We start from the raw sequence: 24,831 nt of genomic DNA on the forward strand, positions 1-24,831 counted from the left end.
GCTTCTCTCTGTTCTGTTATGTATTTAAGCAGGGGAAAAATACACATTCTCAGTGATACAAATCCCTTCTAGTAGGTGATTTTTATCTTTCTACGCATAAACAAAGAGGTGTCACATTAGGGGTGGTCTTAACCTTAAGATGTCATAAGGGGCTGTAGGATCTGAGGTCATCAGTTCATGGTGGTTTTGTTTTAATGAATATTCAATACATGTAGCCAGACTACATGAACAGGCTTGCATTGTATACACAATACATGAACCAGGAGAGTTTACTTAACATTTTGGGGAGTCACACTTAAAACTACTGAGTGAATGGGGAACACCATGAAATAAGTGTCACACAGTTCCTTCTATTATATATCTCCAGGAGATTTTTTGATACCAGAGAAGGTATGCTCTGTGTAAATGTATGTAATATGGATGGGCTGACATTTTAGTTTCTTATCAAGTCACTCCTGGGGAGAATTTTGATTTACCATTCCAAGAGAATATTGCGCTCTCTATCTATTCTGTGTGTAACGCCTCATGCTAACACAATCCTCCAGCATCCATGTGCCTCAATTCAGAGCTTTCTGTTCACTAGAAAGATTGACCAATTGGCAGCAGTTTAGACAAGAGAAAGCAAACAAAAAACTTCTTTTCAGGGACTATGGGAGCTGAAATGATGACACTTTATGGAAGAAGCAATAATATCTGCCCACGGTTTAAAGAAAAGGGAAGGGAAATTCAGTTATCCAATGGACAAAACAGCCAAGCCAAAATGCATTGATATTGCATTGCAATACTTGTATCATCCTTATACACTGTTCCGCTGATGTTACTCCATAGTACTGTCACTTACTTACAGAATAAATCTGGAGCCATTACAAAACACAGGTCAGTACCAGAATTTGTGTCTGTCTCATGGTTTCAGAGATGGATGGTAACTCAATTAGAAATGCATGATGATATCTGCCAATGGGATCTCTCCCTTTCCTTTTTTCTTAAAGGGAAATCATTCATATCATTCCCAAACTGCATTTACTTGCAATTTTCCCAAAAATGTCCAAGAGTGCCTATGTCATTATCAAAACTTGGTGTCTGTAATACAGTGACTTCAGTAAAATATAGATTTCCAATAGAATATTATTAACAGTTTAGAGACAGATCAAGCCATACTAAGCCTTTCAATATGTCACAAAATGTTGTTTCCAGGAAACTAAAATTTAAACAGCAGGGCGTAGATTTAGATACTCTTTGATTCACAAGGTGATAATGAAGTGGAAAAAAATAAAGAAAAGTCTTGGAAGCAATTATGTTAAACTATTACTGACAGGAGGTGAAGAAAGTGCTATGAAATCTGCCAGAAATGACCAACCTAGCAATCAACAAATGGTAGTTGTTTGAAAAAGAGTAAGTGAGGAACAGAGCTATGTATCAAAAGACAAAGACAAGCAAACAGAATATGGCAGTGTATGAGGACAAAAAATTCTATTGCAACCATGATTTTCCAGGAACAAAGTTTTATCTAAACCAAACCAGCTCCTTAAATCGGTTTAGTAACAGATAGCAAGCACAAGAGATGCTGTTAACTTGACTCAAGACAATTCTGTCTGGGTGCAAGTACAGAAGCTATACTTGCTATTCTTAAATAAGTTCATAGAGTTAAAAAAGCTTCTTATACTTCTTTAACTGCTCATCCTCAAACTAAAAAGAAACAAGTTGTATTAGCAGTCCAATAGTTAAGTTATACATACATAGTTAGGAAATAGATAAAACTCCATATTTACCTTTACCTTTCCAAGGTTAACAGATGATGAAATATACAATAAGCTTTTCTCCCTTTTCCTTTTCCTTCCCCTACCCAAAAACTTTCAACAAATGTTCCCTGCAAATATGTTGGTCTGAATGGTTGAAAACTATTGCCTCCCATCATGTGAAAAATATGTCTTAACAGAGAAGGTAGCATTGTTGGATGTATTGGAGTTTTGTTAGACTGTTTCTAGGTAAACCTAAGTCATACAGATAGGAAATTACAGCTTCAGTCTCCAAAGTACAGCAAACTTTTATACAACTATAAAGCAGGATGCCACAAAGGCAGAAGTCCTTTGTAAGAGGAAGTGTTGTGAGCCAGCTGATAAAATTCTAATCTCCAGTTCACTGTCTGGAAGTCATTGATATGAATCAAGTGAATCCAAAGTTAAGAGAAAACGGGAAGAGAGATGTGAAAGCCATGTCACCTTTGAATATCATAAAAAATAAACTATACAGAATTTCTCTGTTTCACGTCAAGTAAAACTCAGAACAGAGGTGCATAGAAAAGGAAAAAAAAAGCCCCAACAAACTAGGTGAAAAGAGGAAGAGAAGAAGCTACATTACCCCAGCTTGATCTCTGTGGCCACTGAAATTCTCTCATTTTGTAAAGTTAATCCAGGCACCTTCCTCTCTACAAAGATGTTGAATTCTTGTCAAAGATGCTGAATTACTGTGACAACACAAATGAAAACATACAAAGAGAAAATTATTTAAGAGTTAATACTACAAGTATATAAAAACCATTACATTGTTTTTTCACCACTTCTCACAATGCTGAAAGAAGAACTGGACAATGACTTCAATGAACTCTTTCCTTCTGCAGAGTAAATTTATATTGCTAGCAACCCTGAATACAGGAGTGAAAATCATTGAACTTTATTTAAATTTGGAAATGTTGTCATGTGTTCTTGACATCTGGTTGCAGTGATGCTGTTCTGCATTTCTCAGTGTATTACTGGATTTTCAATGATTCTCACAAAAGTGTCTGTCAGGAATCTACTGCAACTACACTAGCCCAAAGTACAATGAATAGAAAAGAGTTTAACACTAGATGGCAATATGCCTTTGCAAAATATTTCTTTGAGGTGCCTGTAGATATAGGCAAATATTTTTCAAATATTTTTCCAACTATTATACTATTTCTTAGTTCTTGTGTAGGTTTAGGTATACAGTTTTTATTTGGTTTGCACTAAAATAAACTTTCCTTTCATGCTATTGCATTTTTCTCATTGTTTGCTTTAAATTAAGTTTAGACAATGCTCTGATCTAGAGCTGACCAAACAGAAGAGATTCACAGTTTAACTGAAAGTACGTTATGAATTAGTCACTACACAGTGTGGAAAACGTGAAGAACCACATGATGAACGTTGACCAATCTATCACACTTGGTGAAATGTAAATCCAAAGAAAGTGTATTTGGTGGGCTACCACCTTGCATCTACTGATGTCAATCAGAAAATGAACCTAATCATGTTATCTATTAAACTCAGGACTCCTTTGGGTAGCATTTTTTGCCGTTATCTGGAGCATTAATCTTGGTTATCCATTTTGTGCTCATGCTTAAGCATGTAGCCTCTACTGAAGTCCAAGTCAGTTATGCAGGTAGAATAGCCCCGATTGTTCTACAGTTATCCAAGGTACTTTGCCTGACTTATCTGTGCTTAGTGTAGCACTTTCCTGAGTTCCTCGGAAAGCCAAACATGTTATAAATCAAACCTATAAACCGACACTTTGTAAAACTAAACCTACATTATAATTATCAACTAAGCTGATAATTAATGGGTTGCTTGGTTATTTCCAAGAATGATCAGTATTTGAAGGTAGCATTAATCTGTCTCAGCAGTGGCAGCAGCTCAGAAAGGCCTTGGCCAATTCCCTGCATGACTTTAAGCGTTATGTTCCTTCTAATGGCACTTATTTTTCTATGAAAACAGGTCCTTGAAGCTGTTACCACTCCCACACACAACTTATTCTCCCTCCCATCAACTCAGTAAGTAACTGATGCCAAAACAAAACAACAGGTTAACTGCCAGTATGATTTTGTCTGTTCATCATTTTAGCTATTGCCTTGTGGATAGTTTGTCCCATATTTCTGTAAAAGGCACTTTTACAACTTTTGTGCTTTATATGAATATGTCTGTGAAGACAAACATGGACAGCACAAGATTATAGTAGGTAAAAAAATGGGAGCTCTTTTCAAGGTACTTTGTAGAGGTAGACAAAAATACCTGACAGAACAAGCTCAATGACACTTCTAAATTAAGTGGAAGTCTCCAAAACATCTCAATTTCTATCACCCTGATACGCAATATTTATTTTAGTTTGATTTAACATGAGAGAAACTGGATATACGACCTATAGCAAAAATATACAATTTACTTCTAACAACCATATTGACAGTCAATAAAAATTTCACTGACAAAAGTTACATTGGAAATGCCAAGGAGAGCTTTGAAGTGATACCACCATGCAGCCTAGTTAGTATTAATAGACATGGTGCAGTGACATAAAAACAGTCTTCCATTGAAACAGTTCTGACAGTTTCATTCAGAAAATGTTTGTGGCAGTATTTAGATAAATCACCAGCCTCTCAAGAAAACACTTGATCAAAAAAGATTTGAAATATGCCATGAAAGTATGCCTACGTCCTAACATAAAATGCTTCATTGATTAAAATGAATAAGAGCAAAAGTAACCAAAAAAATCCAAGAATCCAAAGAGACTGAAGAATGATATCAGCACAGGAATAGAATGGAAAGGGGGAAGGTGAGGATAATAGTTCTGAAGCAAACAGCTAATTTATTAATTCTTCACTCCTAATTCAGGATTTAAGTACCAAAAACTAAACTGTCCACACAGGCAGATGATGCTCATTAGCAGCAAGATCCAATATCTATGAGAAATTGCTCGCTTATATTTGACCTCAGTTTGGGTTTTTATAAAGGACTTCTTGTTTTATTCCAATAGAAATAAAAAAGTTATTGAAAGAACATTTCTTCCCTCCCACATATTTGCATTTCAAATCTTGCAGCATTGTACTAGGGCATGATCAGAAATCATTCCAGCTGAACAGAACAATTGCTTTAATCATAGTTATTGTAGCCTACCTCAAAGTTAAATATAATTATTAAAATTTAAAGAAAGCAGCAACCCAAACCCCTCAGGTATTCTAAGGTGCACAAGAACAATAGCTTGATGCTTGATTACACACAGGGAGGTTGTTGTTTGGACCTATGTCAGCACCTGGATGAAACACTTCTGGTTTATGCCCAAGCTAGATAGCTGTGATGATGGCTGGCTGGAAGAAAATGTTCTTTTCCTTCAGTATGAGAAATATCTCACCTCCCACTGTCAAAACAACACGATCCTGTCAGTCTCATACAACTCATTAGTAAGTCTAAATGACTAGATAGTGTTAGTGTTCTAAAGAACTTTGTCTCCCAGCAATTTGCTTCAAACCTTACCTCTTTCCTGCAGTGGCAGTCTGGTTATGTGATACAGCCATCCATTACACCCAAGCAAAGTTGCCTGAATTCATTCACAGAATTTGGGAAAAAAGAATAAAGGGCTTTTACTGCACAAAATTCAGGTTTGTGACTCACTGCTGGCCTAAGACCAAAATCAGCACTACCACTGTGTGGAATAATGCCAGCTAAATCCCTTTGTTCTGATATTATAGTAATCATCTGTTAAGAAACAACTACCAAACTGCATCTTAATCTGCAAATCCTCGATGTTAGTCTTGCTTCTCTTGAGTTGTGTATTTTATGATGACAAGGGTGAATCACACAGAACCGGAGAGAGTGCTCACATTTGAGGGGGCTTTACAGTCCAGCAAAACTCCAGATGTAGGTTGGATCTAGAATTTGATCTCTCTTTGCATCAACACTGGGATCCAGTTTTTTAATGCTTTTTCATCAGAACAAGTGGAGAAAATGGATTTTAACATCCTCCTTTTCTGGTATTTTGAAGCTCCTGTAAGCCAGTGCAACTCTGTAAAAGATAAAGAGCTAACCCAGCTCGTACCAAATGAAGATCTGGAACAGCAGATGCACATATCCCAAACACAGCCACAAAATGCAGAAGATCAGAAGGTGCTGAGAAGAACATCAGTGGAAGAACAGCTGTGTAAACCTCAAGGGAAATATATTTGGAGTAAGTTCATCAACTTCTGTACAGTTACTCTATATTTGCATCAGTGTAACAGATAAGAAGCCGGCCACTGTGCAAAGAAAGTACTTTATCTCAGATTGACATCAAGAGTGCAGCTTTGAACCCAAACAGAAGGCAATTGCCTAAAATGCTGAATGGCCTAAGAACGACCACAGCCCCACTCATTACAAGTCCCAACACCAACTGCTGTCTCCTGTTTTCTGCTGCCATTTAAGGAAGGATCAGTGAATATGGGGCAGAAGGTGATGTCTCCTGCCAGTGACAGCAAGAACATCATGCACAGCTCTTTAGGGCCCCTGTTACCATTGCACATTACTCGATTTGCAGGGCACAGATGCTCCATTTTGTTTGTACTCCTTGACCCAGCTCCTCAGGACAGCTGAACATGCCTCTAAGTCTTAAAATGGGCTGAAAGAATATTGCGTGCCAGCACTGAAATCATTAACAGAAAGTGTGTACCTGATTGGGGCAGAATTCTTTTTGAGGTGGGGGTAATGTGTCCCTGTGACACAGGCATGGTGACATGACATGCCTTTGTTTTCCTAATATAAAGGACCAAAGAAGTCTATGTTAAGCATTAGCCAAATAGAAGTTGCTGATACCTATCTATTTAGATACTGAGCAAGTGACTTGGAGTTGGAATTTTTTCCAGCTGTTCTAGCTGTTAGTTTATTGCAGCTGAATTAATGATATCCTCACTTTCCTTTATCATTTGATCACAGTGTGCAAGCAAGAGACAAACAGGTACACTGTAAACCAGGGGAAACATTGAACTCTGTTCAGGGACACATACAGCCCTGATCTGACTGGGGCTGAGGAAAGAAGACAAGGAAAAGACATGGAAGCGGACATGGACATCAAAACTGCAAAAGCCACAGAGTCATGTCTTCAACACCTGAGGCTGGAATAAGCATCCCACTAGGGGACATTTCAGGGAGGGTGAAGGAGGGGAGGCAGGGTGGGAAGGTTGAAGTCCTCCTACACCTGCCTCCTTCTTCCCCCACTAATTCTACACTGAAGTCTTCTCCTAACATGCTTATCAGTGTATCTTCAACTGGTTCTGATTGTCCTCCACTACCAATGAAGAAGTAGCATCTCAATCTGCAAGTCCAACCCTACACTGTGTTTAAATACCAAGCAGATTTAACCCTACACTTAAAGGCTGGGGGAGCGGGTAAGCATCACAGCTTGGAGAAAATTCTTCATATTGCAGTTTGGGGGTAGAGGGACAAATTTTGTCCTTTGGATTGCTAAGATTTTAAGTACAATAATAGCACTCAAACCATGAACCTACTTTAAAGCATTGAAGGACTTAATGAAAACTTACATTCCCTAAACAATGTCAAAGATCCAGCAGCATTTCTTAACACCCGACTCTTCAGATATCACAATACAGGACACAACACAAAGCTGTACTTTTACTTGCTTAATAATATTACATTTATCACAATCCCATAAATATTTCATCAAGTTTATTGGTAAGATAAAGGCATATGATCTACACCTCATATTTTTTCCTTTGTACTTCCAAGGCAGTGAGGGAGGTTCATTTATTGTCTTTATCATTATCTCCTCCTCTTCCACCTTCAACTGTTGTTTTAATACAGGCTGCAGGATTATTAAAGAATCAGTTACCTTGACTTTGAAAGCAGCTATAGTTTTCACACCTCTCACCACCTGCAACAAGGGATTTCTGCAGGTATACGTTAGCTGCCAAGAAAGCTCCATCTCCTGCTCTCTAGAGTTTCAGTCTGAGGAATGACTGTACATGGCAGAGCACACTGGTTCATTCTCCCTCTATGACCTTCAGCAAGAACAGAGTTAACCAACGTGGTGTACTTTAATGTAACTCCAGCCCTTTATGTATCTTCCCACAGAATTAGCAGCACGGAGATCAGATCAGAGGAAACAAGTATCAGTTTTTACACTAATATTTTGTCATGTTCAAAGAAAGAGTAATTTCACCTTCCTTGTTAAAGAGATCTCACATAAAGAGTGAGGTAATGGGTACTTGAAAAGAATAAAATTAAACCTTTCTGCTTCTGTTGCATATCTGCTGTCCCTGCTAGACATAACTACAGTATCTGAAGAACCTGAATGGAGCCTTGCAATTCTGAGAACTTGCCTATTTTTTCTCAGCAATACCCGTTGGTCTAATTAAAAACCTTGCCTTGCAAAGCAGTGTATTTTAGGAGTGGCATCTGATGTCATGTCCTCTAGAAACAGCAAAACACATAGTCTTCTCAAAGAGATTTTTGAAGTATGATAGCCCGTGGAGGCAGGAAAATGTATGGGGTGTGAATAGCTTTAATCAGTTGACCCATATCTCCCCCAGGTCCCTCATTTAAAAAAAAAAAAAAAGGATTTTCTTTCTCAATAAATGTGGGCAGCTCCCCGTATTTTTCTATTTCTGCATGAGTGTATTAGACTTGTCAGGCACAAAATCAGAAATGTCAGATGAACCATCTTGCACCGAGAAAGTCTGACCTCTGAATGTTCGTAGAGGAATCTCTTTAGCTCTGACAGATGTGAAAGATATGACATTGTTACTTCAGGGAAGAGAACTGATCCCTCTAGGCAAGCCCATATCTAATAATTATGAAGGAAAGTTTTGTTATTTGTGCCTTGAACTAGCATGAGGTTATATAAACTTTTTGGGTAGCAACATGATTTTTTTTCAGCAATTTCTTTTAAATTCTTGCATACAGAGAGCTTTTGATCACTAAGAAATCACCCTCAATTTTTACATATTAACATGGCTTCCATTAACACATTAATGTGACTGAACATAGACCAATAAGCTTGTAAAATCAATCCTGTCTCTTGCAACACTGTCTCTGAGCTAGATTTTTTCTTTATTTAAAATATACTGGGGAAATGACAGAAACAACTCTTGATTTATGCATGCTCTAACAATGAGAGTGTTTGCAGCAAGAGAAATTTGAAAATAAAAAATTACCTAACTGTATGAAATTCTGGGGGATAGTTCTAGAAAACTGTGGCACAAGCTTTGCCATTAGAGACATAGTCAATCTACTGTAGAGGTGAAAAGTTCATTCATGTATCTTTATTTTTTTACAGTGAATTTAGACTTATCCCTGCTCCCATGCAACAAAACCTTCTGCTGTTTATTCCTCCTACAGACCACAGCCGAATCTGGGGAAAAATCCAGAGATCTTTATAAAAGAACAATTGTCAGCACTGCACCTCCTAGCTTTCTAGTACAAAGGGTTCAGAGAAGACTGTGTGAGCACTAGGAATGAGGATGGTTTACTAGCTCTTTTGCATACAGCAAGAGACAGCATATCTGCAGCATTCTGAATTTTGAGAAGGCTGACTGACCCAGACTAAATCCTAGCTTAAATAATAGAAGGCAACTTCTAGTTCTTTATGTTCACCTGCCTTGCAAGTGCCAGGGGCAGGAATTAGAGGGCTCAGAGATTTCACTTCATGTTATACATGGGACACAGAAGTTGAGTACAAGTGCAAAATACACTTTTCATTTCACAAATCCCCTGAAAAGCACCAACCCAAGAAGGGAAAAAAGGGAGGAGGAGGCAAGCCCACAGCCCACTTTCGGACCTCACTGAGCACAACTGACTCCTCCCCTCTTAGCCACATATCTACTGTATCACCACATCCAGCCAGGGACCTTGGTGTGCAAAATAGCTGAAAGCTACCCTCAGGATGAGAGCAAGGCAGCTGGTGTGTGGTATTTGGAGTCTGTGTTTCATGTTCTGCCTTTTCTGCATCTTTCTTCACCAAACGACAGCTAAAAGAAAACTGAAGTTTGTGTCGATAGTAAGTAGATAGTTCATGGGCAAATGGAATTTCTTCAAAACTTGTCACTTACTGCTTTTCTTCTACTCTAGGGGAGGGGGCACTTTGTGAATATTTAAGTATTTCCTGCATATTCAAAATTCACTATTGCATTGTACAAAAAAAATCCTCAATTTTAAATAAGTTGTTATATTTTATCTCCTTTGTGCAGTCCTAGATGAACTTAACTTTCTGGATTGAGAAAGAATGTTTTTTTAATAGCACTAAGAGAGGAATCACATAGGATTCATTTTTAAATTGTAAAAGAGGATTTCATAACTAAATATCAACAGTGCAAAAACCCCCTTTACCATGGAAGAGTTTCCATTTTCCAGTGGTTTCAATGGATTAACATGCAAAACAAATTTTGTTATGTGAAACCCAAACAAGTGTACAATGGCATTGAATAAGCAACATATAAACAGTGCTGTGAAACTGATGCTATTTGCAATGATTATGACATACCGCTTGTTTGCAGGAAGACTGAATCTTGTTCTGAACATCGCACATGCTTGTAAATCACTTATATACTTTTTGTGCTGCAGTTTTTGATTTTATTTCTCCCTAATTGGATTAAGAAATAAAAAAAATCTGGTGGTAAAATTTTAAAATTATGTGACACATATCTACAGGAATTATGCTGGACAAGGAAAGAATTCATTGCAGGAATGAAAAATCTTGATGTATCTTTATAGATGTATCTTTTATCTGAAGTGAAATTCTGGAATAGGTTCAATGTTTTCAGAGTAACAGTTTAGTCTGTATTTAGATATTAGATGACAGTTTCATCACCTCTTGTGATGAAAAAGTCAACACGTGGCTTTTTAAGGCTAATTTCTGCCAAGAAAGAACACTTCACAGCAGTCAGCCACAGAAACTGTATCTAGAGTAGTAGTTTGGGGTTTTTTCCTTCTGAATTCCCAGTTAGTCCTACCAAAATATTTATGTTCTAATATTTCTGGAAAATTACTTACATGCTTCTGTTTGTTTTCTGTTTATTTGATGTTGTGGTCTATACCTCCTAAAATATATAAAGCCTCTTTAAAATATATTAAGATATTCTATAGTTTTTATAACTTGCAAAAATTTATTTGAGCTAATTACTTTTCAAATGCTAGGAAAAAAAGACGAGTTACATTTGTCTAAATAAATCAAACAGTTCTTGTAGCTATTTAGACCCAAGAAAAGCACCATGAATATATTTATCATCTGTCAGATACAGTATTCACTGTCATTGCATATTCCTTGTGACTGCACTGATTATATCCATCACAAAAATCCCAGTAATGCGAAGGGAATTCCATCTGTTTTATCAGGTATTTCGCCATGGTGATCACACTCCACAGGAGTTTTTTCCAACTGACAAGCACAAAGAAGTTGCAAGGCAGCAGGGATATGGACAGCTTACCAAGGTGCGTTTGCTTACCTGGGCCAATATACTGAAATATTGGAATGTGGTCTGTTGATATCTGGTTTTTGGAACTTTGTTTTCACTTGGAGAAAGCCCATATTAAATTGCCGTATACAGATCTCCAAAAGGACAGCCAAAGAACTTACTAGGAAGCTACAGCTACGAGCAGTCACTGATTTTAAATTACACTGAGTCAGCCTGTTCTAGTCCAATAGCAGCATATGTTGAGCTGTTTGATTGCAGACTAGGGTCTTCTGGGAGGAGCCAGGTACTGGTGACCATAACAGTTCACCTGAGACCAAACATGAAGCTTTAACCATCAGTAGCATAAGGTGGTGGAAGTGCTCACAGACCACCCTCAATCTCTGCTGAGTAGGAGTGCTTCCTAGCTCGTGAACTACTAAGATCAGTACTAGCAGAAATTTCTCCCACGCTGTGCCAGGGACAGCTGATTTAAAGCTCAGCTATTTTAGTGCAGGCATTGGTGGAATACAGCAGAGCTGAGCTCACACACAAGTATCAGCTGATGGTAGTAACTAGCAGCAGCTAAGGCGGCTGCGGAGTTTAGCTGCAGAAACTGTGTCTCTGCATTAACTGTAATGTGTATTAGCTGCCTCCTCTTGTGAATGGACACATGAGTGAACTCCTGTACTATCAGGCTGTACGGGAATATGTGGGCACCAGGTGGTTTTAACCCTACTTCTGCTCCACTCACACCAGCACGACCTACTGTGTCTGTGCTTCGTTCCTTTTTCCCCAAGATTGTTTGGATGGAAAAATTCACAAGTTATTTGCCCAGGATTCTGGGAACCAGGCAGCCTCACTGGAGTAGTTTAGATGTGCCAAAATTCTGGATGTCCCAGATAAATGGCTATTGTGCATGTGTAGGCAGACTGTGAGGTGTGTGTCTGCTATGCTGCTGCAGAATAAGTTCACTCACACACCTAATGACCAGTGGGTCCAGCACAATGCACATGTTTCTCTCTCCTGGGGGAACTAGTCACTTGCTAGGTCTCCACCAAAATCAGAATAGAACAAACTGCCTGAGGGTTTCCTCTTCCTCGCCATTCTTAGGAGGCCAAACTGATCTCCAATGCAAGATCAGGCCTCTTTCCTCTCACATCACCTCCCTTGAAGAAACTGGAGTAACAGACCAGCTTCCTATGCCTTAACTCAGCTGTGGCTCAGTCATTCCACATATACATTATGCAAGTTCAGCACTACATGCCAGCTTGCTCCAGGGCACGGAAGGCTGCAAGACCCAGGTGTCAGGATTTAACAACACACATATTAGGCAAGTTGGGGCAGAAGCCTAGGACAAGCATACACCCTAGGAAATGGGATGCACAATTGCAGCAACAGAAAGAGGTGATCACATACACCCACTGTGGGCCGTGCCTGGCCCTCTGAGTAACTTGGTCTGACCTCATAGCTGACTCTGCTTCGAACAGGAGGTTGGACTAGAGACTTCCTGATGTCCCTTTCAACCTGAATTATCCTATGATCCTATGACTTAGAAAAGGACTTTAGGAAGCAATATGTAATCACTGTACTTGAGATCCCAGTGCAGAGTAGTGATCACATGAGCAAAGCTGAATATATTTCAATTTAGGCCAGGAAACACCAGGTACAAGTAAAAAGATGACAATATTGAGGCCATTACAGGGACATTGCATGCAATTCTAATGTCATCTGTTTACAAAATTATGTTGGTAAGTTGGAAAATGTTCAGCAAAGAGCTACTAAAACGCTGAGGCTGGAAAACCCATTTCGCTGTGAGAATAGAGAATTTTCATCTATTTAGTTTAACACAGAGATCAAGGGACTTGATTCTATCTTATTGGTTATTATCTTACTGGGAATAAGATCTGTGATGGTAAAGAATGTGCCATTCAAAACCGTAACAAGATCCAGTGGCGGAAAGCTGGGGACATAGTCAGGCAAGAATCAAGAATCAAATGTTTCAGCCTGTCGATATTAATTAACCATCGCAGCAAAATACCTGAAGGCTTGGAGGACTTTTACTTGAAGTCTTCTATTCAAGATTTTCTGTCTTCCTGAAAAATAAGATCTTACTCAAGCTAAAACTGTAGCCTCCATACAGAATCACTGGTGATATTCTATGGGATTCATATCCTGGACGTGTCTTCGTGGACAGGTGGTTGCTCTGTCTGCACTTCCAGTTCATCAGCTGTAAGCCAGCAACAGAGCAGAAACTAGAAAGACAGTCTTGGGACATCTCTATGCCTGCTTTAAGTCACCCTGCCCCTCAGCCAGTCTTACTAGCTTGGATAACACACACATAGCTTTCCATAGAGCAAAATGCAAAACTGCATCCATCAGGAAGACTTATCTAATACTATCCAATACTGTAAAGGCAGCAACTTTACTGCTTTTTTCTCCTGTCTTCTTTCCTCCTTCATTTTAGAAAGGAAAAAGGTATTTATCAAAATAATATGAAATATTATCTAATTTTTTCATTGAAGGAATAGATGCATAGCACACTTCTTGAGCCTCTAACACTATTCTGTTACTTCTACAGCTTGGCATACAGCAGCAGTATGAGCTTGGCCAGTACATACGGAGGAGATACTCTTATTTCCTGAGTGTTGTATACAAGCAGTGTGAGGCAAGTACTGGATCTGGGAGGGAGGATGTTTTTCATGGATGTTAATGGGACTTCCTGAATGCATGAGAGTCTGAACCTGGTACGGTTGGAGATAACGTAATACCCATTTAATTCAATGTAATTTCAAAGTATCCCTGAAACTGTGGCTCAACTTTTATACAGGCTGATGGTTAACTGAAAACCATGCGAAAGGTTTTTTAGGCTGTCTATCAGGTTCAGATGCCTCACTGTTGTATGGCAGGGTATCTGTGTCGGATATCTCCAATTCTACACTTCCATATGGGGTGCAGATACAGCTTAGTTTTCATTTAGGACACATTTCATCAGTGCATACATGATGTCCCAAAGCCTAGATCGTCAAATAGAGTCAGTCTTATGCTTTTCACTAGGACTCCTAAGGGAACTGCTACCATATTGCAGTTCCCTTGTCCACCAAAATTTTATCCCAAGGCCCTATTCCAGTTTCGCTATTTCTCCCTCCCCCTTCTTTCTCATGGTCCTTCTTCATCCCACTCTACTTTAATGCCGTCTTTCCCAGCACAGTACTAGTCCCCTTCTTTTCTACCAAGAGAAAAAAAAAACTAACAGGAGAAATGACTGTCCAAAACTTTTTTCTTTTTTTTTTTTTCTTGCTTCAGATTTATGTTCAAAGCACTGACTGTGATCACACGCTTATGAGTGCTCAGGCAAGTCTTGCCGGGCTGTACCTACCAACACAAGGCCAGATTTGGAACCCCAGAATCCTTTGGCAGCCAATTCCAGTTCACACGGTACCACTGTCACATGATAATGTGAGTATAAACTAGAAGCATTTGCTTTCCCTTAATCATTAGTAAAATACCTAGGATATGAGGTGAAGGGACAGGATAAAGGGCATGGTAAAGGCAATGAAAAGTACATTATTGTTACAAGCATTGTGCAGAAAAGGCCTGATAAGCTGAGTAGAAACATTGTCAAGAGTTTCCACAGGAATGGACTTACATATCAGAGACCTGGAGTTAACAAAAAAGGAAGACAGACAGAAGTCCTAGGTACAGAGAAAAAGAATTAAGCTATAATGTGAGTAAACCACTATAGAAGTATATTAATCCTAAACTTATCACAAACATTACTTTTTTTGTGTGAGAAGAGGAAGCATACCTATTCTCACCAGTGCTTCAACATTTCTTAGTCTGCAGCCAACAGAAAAGATAAAAGAATTATTCTGGGATTTTCATTACAGCGAGAATTGAGTCACAGGTTGGTTTTTAATGCACTTTGAAGGTCAGTGCATGCATTTTGAGGGTTGGTGGAAAAAGTAAAAGGGAAAAGGAAGGAGGACTCGGAGCTTTTGAGAGCATGAGTTCATAGGGCAATATATTTATTCATCTCCCTTCCTTAACTCCTCACCTTGGAGCTGTAAGGAATTGTGGGGATAGCAGCTCTGTAGCCTGCATATACTAGTCCTAGAGGGGAAAGCTGGGCAGCTGAGTGGAGCTGGAGTTTCCCATTTGTGGATAACCTATGGTAAAAAGGTAGGAAATATCAGGCGTGTACAGTATGAGTCCCAGTTTGGGAGAGAAGGTTTGCACATGTGATGCAAGATAAATTGTGTGGGCTTACAAGTCTAGTTAACACAGTCTGTGATGACAGGGGAATCAGGTTAAATAGGGACATGGAGAAATGGTTGTCATCTCAAGGTGAAGAAAGCATGAAGATGGAGGATATGGAGACACGTGTCTTCCCGTACATGCACACAGCTTGGTGTAGAGTCAGGGGCTGCTTCTGACACTGGTACCCCAGCAAACAGTTAAGAATACCTGGCCAGTATTAGTATCACTAGCAAACTCAGCAAGCAGGTGCTGCACCTCATTCCCATCTAGGGGAGCAAGTAAGTTTATTCAAACAAATCATAAAGTCATGAAAACATACACATTTTTCATACTTTTTTCAACTATTTGTGTTTTAACTCTATTCATCTTTACTACATACACAGGCTAAGCTTGAGACCACATGTATCCTACTACCCAAAACAAGGGTCCATCAGGTATTGGTAAAGTCATGCCTGTTCATGAACGTATGGTTATAATTCAGAAATACTTTCCTACCTTCTGGAATAGATAATTATATTTCTAAAAAGATCAAGGAGCTGCTGTGAAACTTTCCAAGCTAATTATCCCTTCAGGACTCTCAAGTTCTTTTAACTGTGGGACTATATAGATAGAGCTTTATTACTGGAAAAAGGACAAAAAGCACATTAGAGAAAAATGCTAAGAATATCCCAGTGTCAAATTTTGTTTTAACTTTTGTTTAAAATGGAATACAAAAAACTTCAAACAAGAATAAACTCAGTTTAGCTTAGATAAATGAACGAACAGATTCTTAAGTTATCCCAGTCACATGTAACATTTAACCTTCAGATGTCTTGAATTAATGAAAGACAATTGAGTTATAGAAACTGCACAAGTTTCTGTGATTTAGATGAACTAAATGAAGCTGTGGTAAGTCCATTTAATACAGCTGAGTATGCACAAAGACTCCTATTGCTGTCTGCTTGCTGCTTGGTAATTTATTGCAAAAAGGTGACGATGTGTTTAAAGAAAGACTGAACATAGTGAGTGAAATCATCCCTGGGGAAGCCAAGCACAAAGCAGTTTGTGAGGGCTTGTGTTAGTCTTCTGTCAAGGGACAAATTTAGTTGTGTGCAAATGAATCCTTTAACTTTGAACTACTGCAGCTATTACTCCTCTGAACATTTAAAGATTATTTTGATAGTAGTCATCAGTATGACTCTTACAGTCCTGAAGATGAATATTCTTGAAAACTACATTCCCAAATTATTTTTCAGCTTGTCCTAACTAGTGCAGACAATCAGAACAACAATCCTGCAAGGGTATATTGAATTGCAGAACGAGAAGCACTTGCCTAACTAATGTTTTGCAATTTTCTTTTCAGTTGCTATACTTACCTTTCTCACACTGCCCAAAATACAATGAGCTTCTGAGAGAAACCTTTGCAACAAGGGATTTCCAAAGGCAACTCAAGCAGTACAGGGTAAAGTATTTTCAGTTCTGGAAATCTAATTAAAATGTACCACTTCTGTCAACATTGTCTAACAGGTAGGTTTAAAAAATGGCAGTCAATATGCTCCTTCCAGATCTCTAATCTTCACAGTGGGTGTAGACAACATACCCAAAAAACAATTACAACATTATAGATCCAGCTGGACTGGGCTATTCCCATCAACTGAAAGTTGCAAAGATAAATTATTGACTACTTTGCAAAAAAACAGTCCAAGTACCTTCTAGAAGAGCAGACAAAACAAAAACTCAGATCAAATCAGTGCCAGTATCTCTCAAATCACTCCAGTACCTCTCTCTGTTTACTTCTACGTAAAGCAACTCCTCTGATGTCTCTGACTATATAACTCTCTGCTAGTTCAGATTCCTCTTCCACCACAAAACGCTCACAGCTCAATTCCCCAGATTTTCTACAACAGCCTCGGTGCTTTCTTCAAGTACCTATTCATGTCTCACACCCAAAGTCTTCAGGTGTTCACTTATGTTCTGTTCTTGCCTCTATATGGTATCCTTTCCTTTCTTTCTCCACCATCAAAATCTTTGCCATGAGTGTGCAATCACTTGTCTATTCTGCTGCAACCTTATTCTTCACAGGTTTATGCAAAATGACACTAACAAACTCACCTGTTTTTCTATAATCTTTAACCACTGACCTCAGTCATCTATCTCCGGCTCTGCATCTGGGTATTATATGCAAGTGAATCATAATTCCCAGTTTTACCAAATTTACATCATACCTCCCTTCTGCTCAGTACCAACATCAGAATAATTCTGTTTCTCATGCTTCCTTTAAGCACTTTTTGGATTTCTGCCAGACTTCCTCATATAGCTGTGTCCCCTCTGTAACCCCTTCTGAGCATTGCCACCAAGCATAAACCACCACCATACTTCAAATCTGAACGCAGGTCACCAACTTTGTCTAGATGAAGAGGCCAAATTGTCTTACCACTAGGCGATGGTTCATTGCTTAAGCGCAAAGTGGAAAGACTATCTTTTTTCTAAAAATTATTATGTACTAGTATAGCAATGTGTAGAAATGATGTTAAAAGGCCCTGTGTACTACAAGTTTGCTTTTTTGTATTCCAGCCATTTCTGAAGTTTTTAGCCACTCATACAGGATACCCATTGAAGAAGTTGAACACTGAAAGAATTTGGAAGCTCTCTGACACTTTACAATATGAGGTAATTAATATAAAGAAAATTCCCAAGGTCCAATAGAAATACTTACAACTTCCTCAAAACAGGTTTTAGCTCTTATTTCTATTGTTTGTTAGACAACAAAAGAGCGTAGGTCTGTGCTTCCAAACTTTTTTGAACCACAGACTATTCTCAGCTTCTTCCCCAGAAACCCTCACCTAACATCAAACTTACAACTGAAAATCCTGTAAAGACACTATGACTGTGTGAGGCTGCCGTGGGTCATCCACCACTATAAGGAACACCAACTAATGGCCTACCAAATCCAATATTCTGTCAGTGACTGCATATGGAGAATTAGGCAAAAGCATACCTTTGGATTAAATTGTCTTGTTACTCCTCCAAACTCCATCACAGAGATACACGGGAACAAAATTTGTTGTTGGCAAAGAAACATAAGCATCCTTCCACAAAGACTTTATGCAAATTGTGTAAGCAAGAGAAGTAATAATTTGCATATGGACAGTAGTGGTCAGAGTATTTTCAGGAATTAAGCACCCATTGGAATGACACAAATGGCTATTTGTGCAAGTTTTGGAACCTGTTCTTAGCAAAGGAACCAGGCACATCACAAAGCAGCATGGATTTTATAACAAAAGGGATACTGTAGTGCCCAGCTGTCATGGGTATTTGGGTCCCACAGTCCAGTACCTCTGACTGGGATTTGAAAAAATCCTGAGTGCCCTTAATTTAGCAACAAGCCTCACTTCATGTCACTTCAAAGTCTAGACTTATCTCAGCTGAAGGAAGCAAAAATTGCAGTCTTGTGTTAAAAAGTTTTTGTTGCAGCCAGCATTTGCTACAAATGCTTTAATGCATAATTATTTTTAAACTCAAATATTAATGATAAATTGGTACTCAGATATCCCCTAAAAAACTGAGGCAGTTTTAAGGTGGATTTCACAAGCAGCATGTAATACTCGGGTGCGATGGTAATGAATTTACCTCCGTCCTGCAGTTTCTGCAAGGTCCAACTTCGGTGAAAGCAGTCTTGAATGGAATGTTAGCCAGGGCCTTAAGTTAAATGAAATGCTAACATGCTGGGACACCTCACCATAATTTCAGTGAGGTCACCCTTCCATATTTTCCAAATGCAGGACTGCTCAGGACCACAACTTTTTATTTCAATCGTTATATCATACTGAGAAACCTGTGTCACCAGAGAAATGTGCAAAATTGACAGCTACCATCAGGGATCTAGATAAATGCTGGAAGACCAAACCAATTAGTTGGGTTTTTCCTTCCAGTGTTAAGAGTTGATCAGCTTTGGTCTTTCATACTACCCAGTGAAGACTCTGGGGGTATCAATTAAGACATCTGCCATAAAAGCCACTCTCACCCTTTCAAGCATACAAAGAAACCTTTCTTACATAGCTTTTTAAACACAATTCATGAAACTACAGTAGCATACATCTCTATGTATTTGTTATTACTGGCTAAATGTCATCTGACTTCCAGGTGACCTGGAGACTGAGGTGCTTGCTCACCTACAGCACTGTCTTAAATAGCATGCAACTAGCCAATTCTTTCCTCAAGACACAAAGCACATTTGTTAAAAGAGAAAATGATACATTGTGACCTGAGCTGGTTTAACATAACATGTTCTATTGTTTCACTTGTTTAAACAAATCCTTTAAGTAGTTGGCATTTTACTTGGAACTTGTTATTACACAGGCACTGCCTCTGGTGAGCTTAGTCCAATGGCTCACATTCACAGAGGTTACATTGAACTAAAGGAAAGACACCAACCTTGTTTCAACAGGAATTCAGGGTAGTGCAAACCAGGAGTGTTGGGTATACCTTTCCTTCTCACAGTTGTGACCATTAACATATCTTGGGCTGCATTTCTAAGGAAAGACTAATCCATTCCACTTTATCTTCAGGACTGCATCAGTATCCAATACACCTGGTATACGTAGGTATGAATTCCATCTATATGTCTAATCCCTATACATACACCTCATACTCCGGTACATCCGAATTACAACTATAAATATTTCTACTTGATCTCTGGATCTCACTTATATCTCACAGCTGCCAGCCCTTGAAATCCTGGCATCTATATAGGATTTGTTTCAGTAAAGATCTCAGATACATCTCAGTAGATGGCTGAAAAAGAGTCATAAAGTTAATTTTTTTCACCTGACAACTGCATTAGCAATTAGCATAAATAAAGCCAGTTGCTTTTTGCATAATAATTTTTAGTATCATACTTTCTCTTCTTGTTGAACATTGCCCTTCAAATTTGTTTTAAGCAGTGTGATTCTATAAATAAGAATTCTACAGCTGTCTAAATGCAAAATACAGTCATCATTTTATTATAAAGAGAAAACGTTACTTGAGTGAAACATTCAGAATTTGTTCTGACAAGAATTTTGTGCCACAACAAACAACATTTAGCAGTAGGAATCAGTAAGAAAATCACCATGTTTTCTTTCTTCACTGTAGGATATTAACAATTACACTTTACCTGTTTGGGCTACTCATGGTGTCAGGACCAAGCTGATAAAGCTCTCAGAATTGTTATTGCAGGCGGAATTCGGGTTCCACAAACAAATACAAAAATCACGTGTGCAGGGAGGTAAGCTGAATTCTTACCCCATTTAAAATCAAGAGTAGAATGAGAAAGAAGAAAGGGTATATAATAAACATTGCTACTGATTCCATAGTAGAACTATGAAAAGATGCCATGATGTGGATATTGGTGATCAGCACTGAAAGATTTTGATTAATGGGAAGAGAGATGGTGAGGATATGTATCACGAATATCCTAATCCAACATTATAAAGGTGATACTGTTTTCGTTACACTGTATAAGAAATCCAAAGTAATACACAGATTCTTGCTGAACTGAATCAAGTCTGAAATTAATGTAAGCCACCATGCTTAACTTACTTAACAAGATATCATTTGTAATAATCTCTAGGATGGTAACTTTGTTGCCTAACAGTCTTCATATTCTATTACTTAGAGTACTAAAACGAGATTATTAAACTGCTTCTAAACTCAGCAAATAGTAGCTGAAATTTAAAAATAGTTGATACCTTTTTAATCACTTACTCTCCTCCATTCATCCACTGTCACTCTTTGGGCCTTGTTTTTGTTTTATATGGACACTGTACTGTCAGGGTCTGTGAGCTACAAGGACAAATCACATATAAGCATGGATTAATTTGTTTGCATTTTTGGACCTCCAACTTACAAAACTAAGCACAAAGTTCAAACCTCTGCTCTTGCTTCACTAACAATTGCTATTAAAAAATGTGCTAGTGGCTCAAGACAATACATGTCTAATTTTGCTAGAGTGTATAGTTTTTGTTTTAGGATTTTAATTCGTTGAGATTCCAACCTTATGCTAACATACTAGCACAGCCATTGATTTAATTCATATAGTTTGTCTTACAACTTTTCAACAGTTAACATTAACAAACTACAGACAGCCACATAATTTAAGAATGCTCAGAGTCCAAAGGATGTACTCTTTCTTTTTCTCTGGAAATCAGAAAGTCAATGGTGTTACACACGAAAGAGGGTAGTATTCATTACCATGCTCTTCTTGCACTGTTCTGCTGGCACAAAGCAGCTCTGAATGCACTGTTTGGAGCTGTTGAGGCTATGAGGGATCCCCAAAACATTTTACACAGAAGCAAAATAGGCCCACTCTTCATATAAAAGATAGTATCAAAATTAACCAGGGCACTCCGCACAAATTATCTATAAAGTCAATTGAATAAACCTGGTGGATTTAAAGACAGATTGTGTTAAAACAGTAACAAATGATACAGATGTTAACACAAGCATCCCTTTCATTGTCATTGCTTCCCCATTTTCTTTCAGGTATTCTTTTAAAAACTATTCTAAAGCATATCTCAGGTGCTAGAAAGCCTTCACACCAGCAAAAAATGGTTATGTATTCTGCGGTGAGTCAAGTCCTTTCTGTTTCTGCTATACGCCCTTTCTGCAGTTATCAAATACAGTGACAGCCATGAAACTTTATTATTGCCTTCATGAAATACAGCTACAAGCATTTTTTATTCGGTTAACCTTAAATATCATTGGATTATTTTCACTCTTTAATGAACAAATACTACTTTGAAACCTGCAGGATTCCATTTTCCACCTGATGTCATGTTTCATTGTAATATTGTTTTGATTGAGCAGAGAACTGGAAAAACCATGCCTCATGTTTTATTGAACCTCTATCACAAAGATAATTTAGAAACAAACCTCCTGCTTCTTGCATCTTTTTCAGATGCAAAAGGAAAAAAAAAAATTAAATTAAAGTTAGTTATTTTAGAAGTTCTTATGAAGGCTGTTACTCAATTGTGACTTTATACTTCTGTTTAGAATGTGCAAACACTGTTATTGGAGAAGGAAACTTTTGGATTGCTCTTGATGAAAAGCTCTTATTTCTAAACTGCAGTTAGATTATGACCTATCAGGTATATATCAGCTGATCTCGAATACTGTTTATTTAACAAGCAAAATCACTAGTTCTTTTTAAAAGAAGTTTTAACAGCTCATACTAACTTTGATAAGAACTGCAAGTGACTAAGACTTCTTAAATATTTACATATACATATCCTTTACACATGCAGCATTTCAGTTTGTACAGCCATAAAAGGACAGTATTTGCTCAACATTGCAGAGGGAAGAGAGCAAGTATTAATGAGGCCACACAATTAATGTTAAGTGGACAGATAATGTGTGGACATATTGTTAAATAATAGGTACATGCAATCATTTTCAATAGGTCTTTAATTAAAGGTTTCTTGTATTTACAGCATGCAGCCACTATTGTTGCCTTACAGATGGCACTTAATGTCTTCAATGGGAAATTGCCTCCTTACAGTGCCTGTCATTTTTTTGAACTTTATCAGGAAAAAAATGGGCAAGTATCTGCAAGCTGCACTGTTAACATATTCTTTTTCTAAAAAGCGATTTACTGATACCCCAGACTAATTAAACTGGATACACAAGGTTCATTACACAGGAAAAGATTATAGATTGATTTTAATTATTATAATTGGACTCAATTTAGCAGTTATTGACAGTAGCAGAATCACAGCACTGCAGCCTGAAAACCCTCTATATATTGCTTCATTGCAGTTACGAGAGGTTTTACTCTACGCTTTTTATCTATTTAACTCCTTGACTCTCTACCAAGAAGACAAACTACATGCAAATTGGTGCAGACCATCTGTTGCTTAAAAAGATCTCTTCAGAGTACTAATGATACATACTAATAGCCAGACAAATAAGCTAGCTAAAAGTTTTTCCCAAAGTACGATCACTACAACATGGAAAGGCTGATTGGTTCTGCACACCTAACTTTATTTTGACCCTTCTGTATTTTGAAACAGGCAATACACCATAGAAATGTACTATCGGAATAATTCTTTGAGAGATCCTCACCCCCTCACTCTCCCTGGCTGTAAATTTCGCTGTCCACTGGAGAGATTTACTCAGTTGGTCTCCCCAGTCCTAGTACACCATTGGACAAGAGAATGTATGATGTAGGACATAAAAAGAGGTAAGTTAAGTGTTTTGGGCACATGTATCCAAAAGTAAGGTCAGGGTTACATCTTCTGCCAAGAGCTCATTTGCAGTATCAATCATTTTCACAAGGGTCTGGTCCGAAATGAAAAATATTCAGGTCCTGCAAGACAGATTGTACTCATGGCCATAATTTCTACTCCATTGATACATTTATCTATTCCAGCCCAACTTCCTGGTGAAATGAAAATAAGGCTGATTAGACTTCAGGGTACTATTTTTCATGGGATTTTTTGTTTTGGTACAGTCAAAAAGACTTTCAGTTACTGAGGAAGCAGATACAAATGCACTGAATTATAAAAATTCACCTTATCTTCTCTCACTGTAGAGTATTTGTCTGAGCTGGTTAACAACATTATGCATTCCCTTGACTTTAGGAGACATTCAGAGATCAAACCAGGTAAATATTGAATAGTATACCAGACTGGTACTTACCAGAATGTCAGACATATACAGACACACATTGGCATACTAACACATTCCCTAGTAGGTTGTCTGTACCTCCATATTAGGATGTCTAGCTTTCCATTTTGACGACTGATGATATTTATATTTGCAGGAAGAGGGAACAGGAAGGCAGAGAATTACATTGTCTCTCTTGTATCTAGCTCTATATTCCTTAAAGGAAAAGCAAACAGGCCCCATGATTCAAAAGTGTCCCCACTGTTTTGATGATCAAATGTTGTACCTAACATTAAAAAAATCCCATATGGCTTTCTGAATCACTGATATCAAGAAGAATTTGAAATGTCAGAGATTAGAAGAATGCAGGCAAGCCAACTCACCTGGTTGCAAATAATTTCCTGTTAAATATCTTGAATCCATGAACAAATGGGAGATAGTTTAGCCAGAATGAATGAATAATTAGCAACTAATGATTCACTAAACACATTTCTTGACTATATTAATTGCTCACAAACATATCAGGAAATTACCACATTTAATTGCAAAAGGCAATTCGTCAGGGAGAGGGGGAGGTTGGTTCTGACTATTTTTTTTTTGGCAAAGCAACCAATACCGTCATGGAAGATAGTGATAAATACTTCATATTTATACTGTGGTGATTAGTAATCTTAGTATCTAAGTTTTGTGGAAATTAGTTCCCCTTCTTCACAAAGCAAACTGTGTAACTGACCAAGTAAATAAACAAAAAACCCCATCTATCATATAATAAAAATTTGTCATTAATAAAG

The 24,831-nt window shown here is 38.0% G+C and overlaps 1 protein-coding gene across 1 annotated transcript; it reads left to right on the forward strand.

Annotated features, from left to right (window-relative positions):
* Positions 1 to 9,654: 9,654 nt before the first annotated feature.
* LOC104262160 (prostatic acid phosphatase-like) lies at positions 9,655 to 23,602 on the forward strand. The gene is made up of 10 exons (XM_009818426.2): positions 9,655 to 9,768; positions 11,103 to 11,198; positions 13,740 to 13,826; positions 14,465 to 14,617; positions 16,761 to 16,859; positions 17,972 to 18,067; positions 20,531 to 20,663; positions 21,920 to 22,002; positions 22,867 to 22,973; positions 23,446 to 23,602. The coding sequence occupies exons 1-10, from the start codon at positions 9,655 to 9,657 to the stop codon at positions 23,600 to 23,602; spliced, it is 1,125 nt and encodes a 374-aa protein (XP_009816728.2).
* The last annotated feature ends 1,229 nt before the right edge of the window (positions 23,603 to 24,831 follow it).

The sequence above is a fragment of the Gavia stellata genome, chromosome 6 (genome assembly GCF_030936135.1).
Source record: "Gavia stellata isolate bGavSte3 chromosome 6, bGavSte3.hap2, whole genome shotgun sequence".
NCBI classification, from domain to species: domain Eukaryota; kingdom Metazoa; phylum Chordata; class Aves; order Gaviiformes; family Gaviidae; genus Gavia; species Gavia stellata.

What these genes read in the sequence shown, in the direction of transcription:
- LOC104262160 (XM_009818426.2), top strand. Translation starts at nt 9,655, where the DNA reads ATGAGAGCAAGGCAGCTGGTGTGTGGTATTTGGAGTCTGTGTTTCATG. An exon ending in TTGTATACAAGCAGTGTGAG is followed by an intron (nt 13,827 to 14,464) that starts GCAAGTACTGGA and finishes TTCTTGCTTCAG; the next exon opens with ATTTATGTTCAAAGCACTGA. An exon ending in AAAATCACGTGTGCAGGGAG is followed by an intron (nt 20,664 to 21,919) that starts GTAAGCTGAATT and finishes ATTTTCTTTCAG; the next exon opens with GTATTCTTTTAAAAACTATT.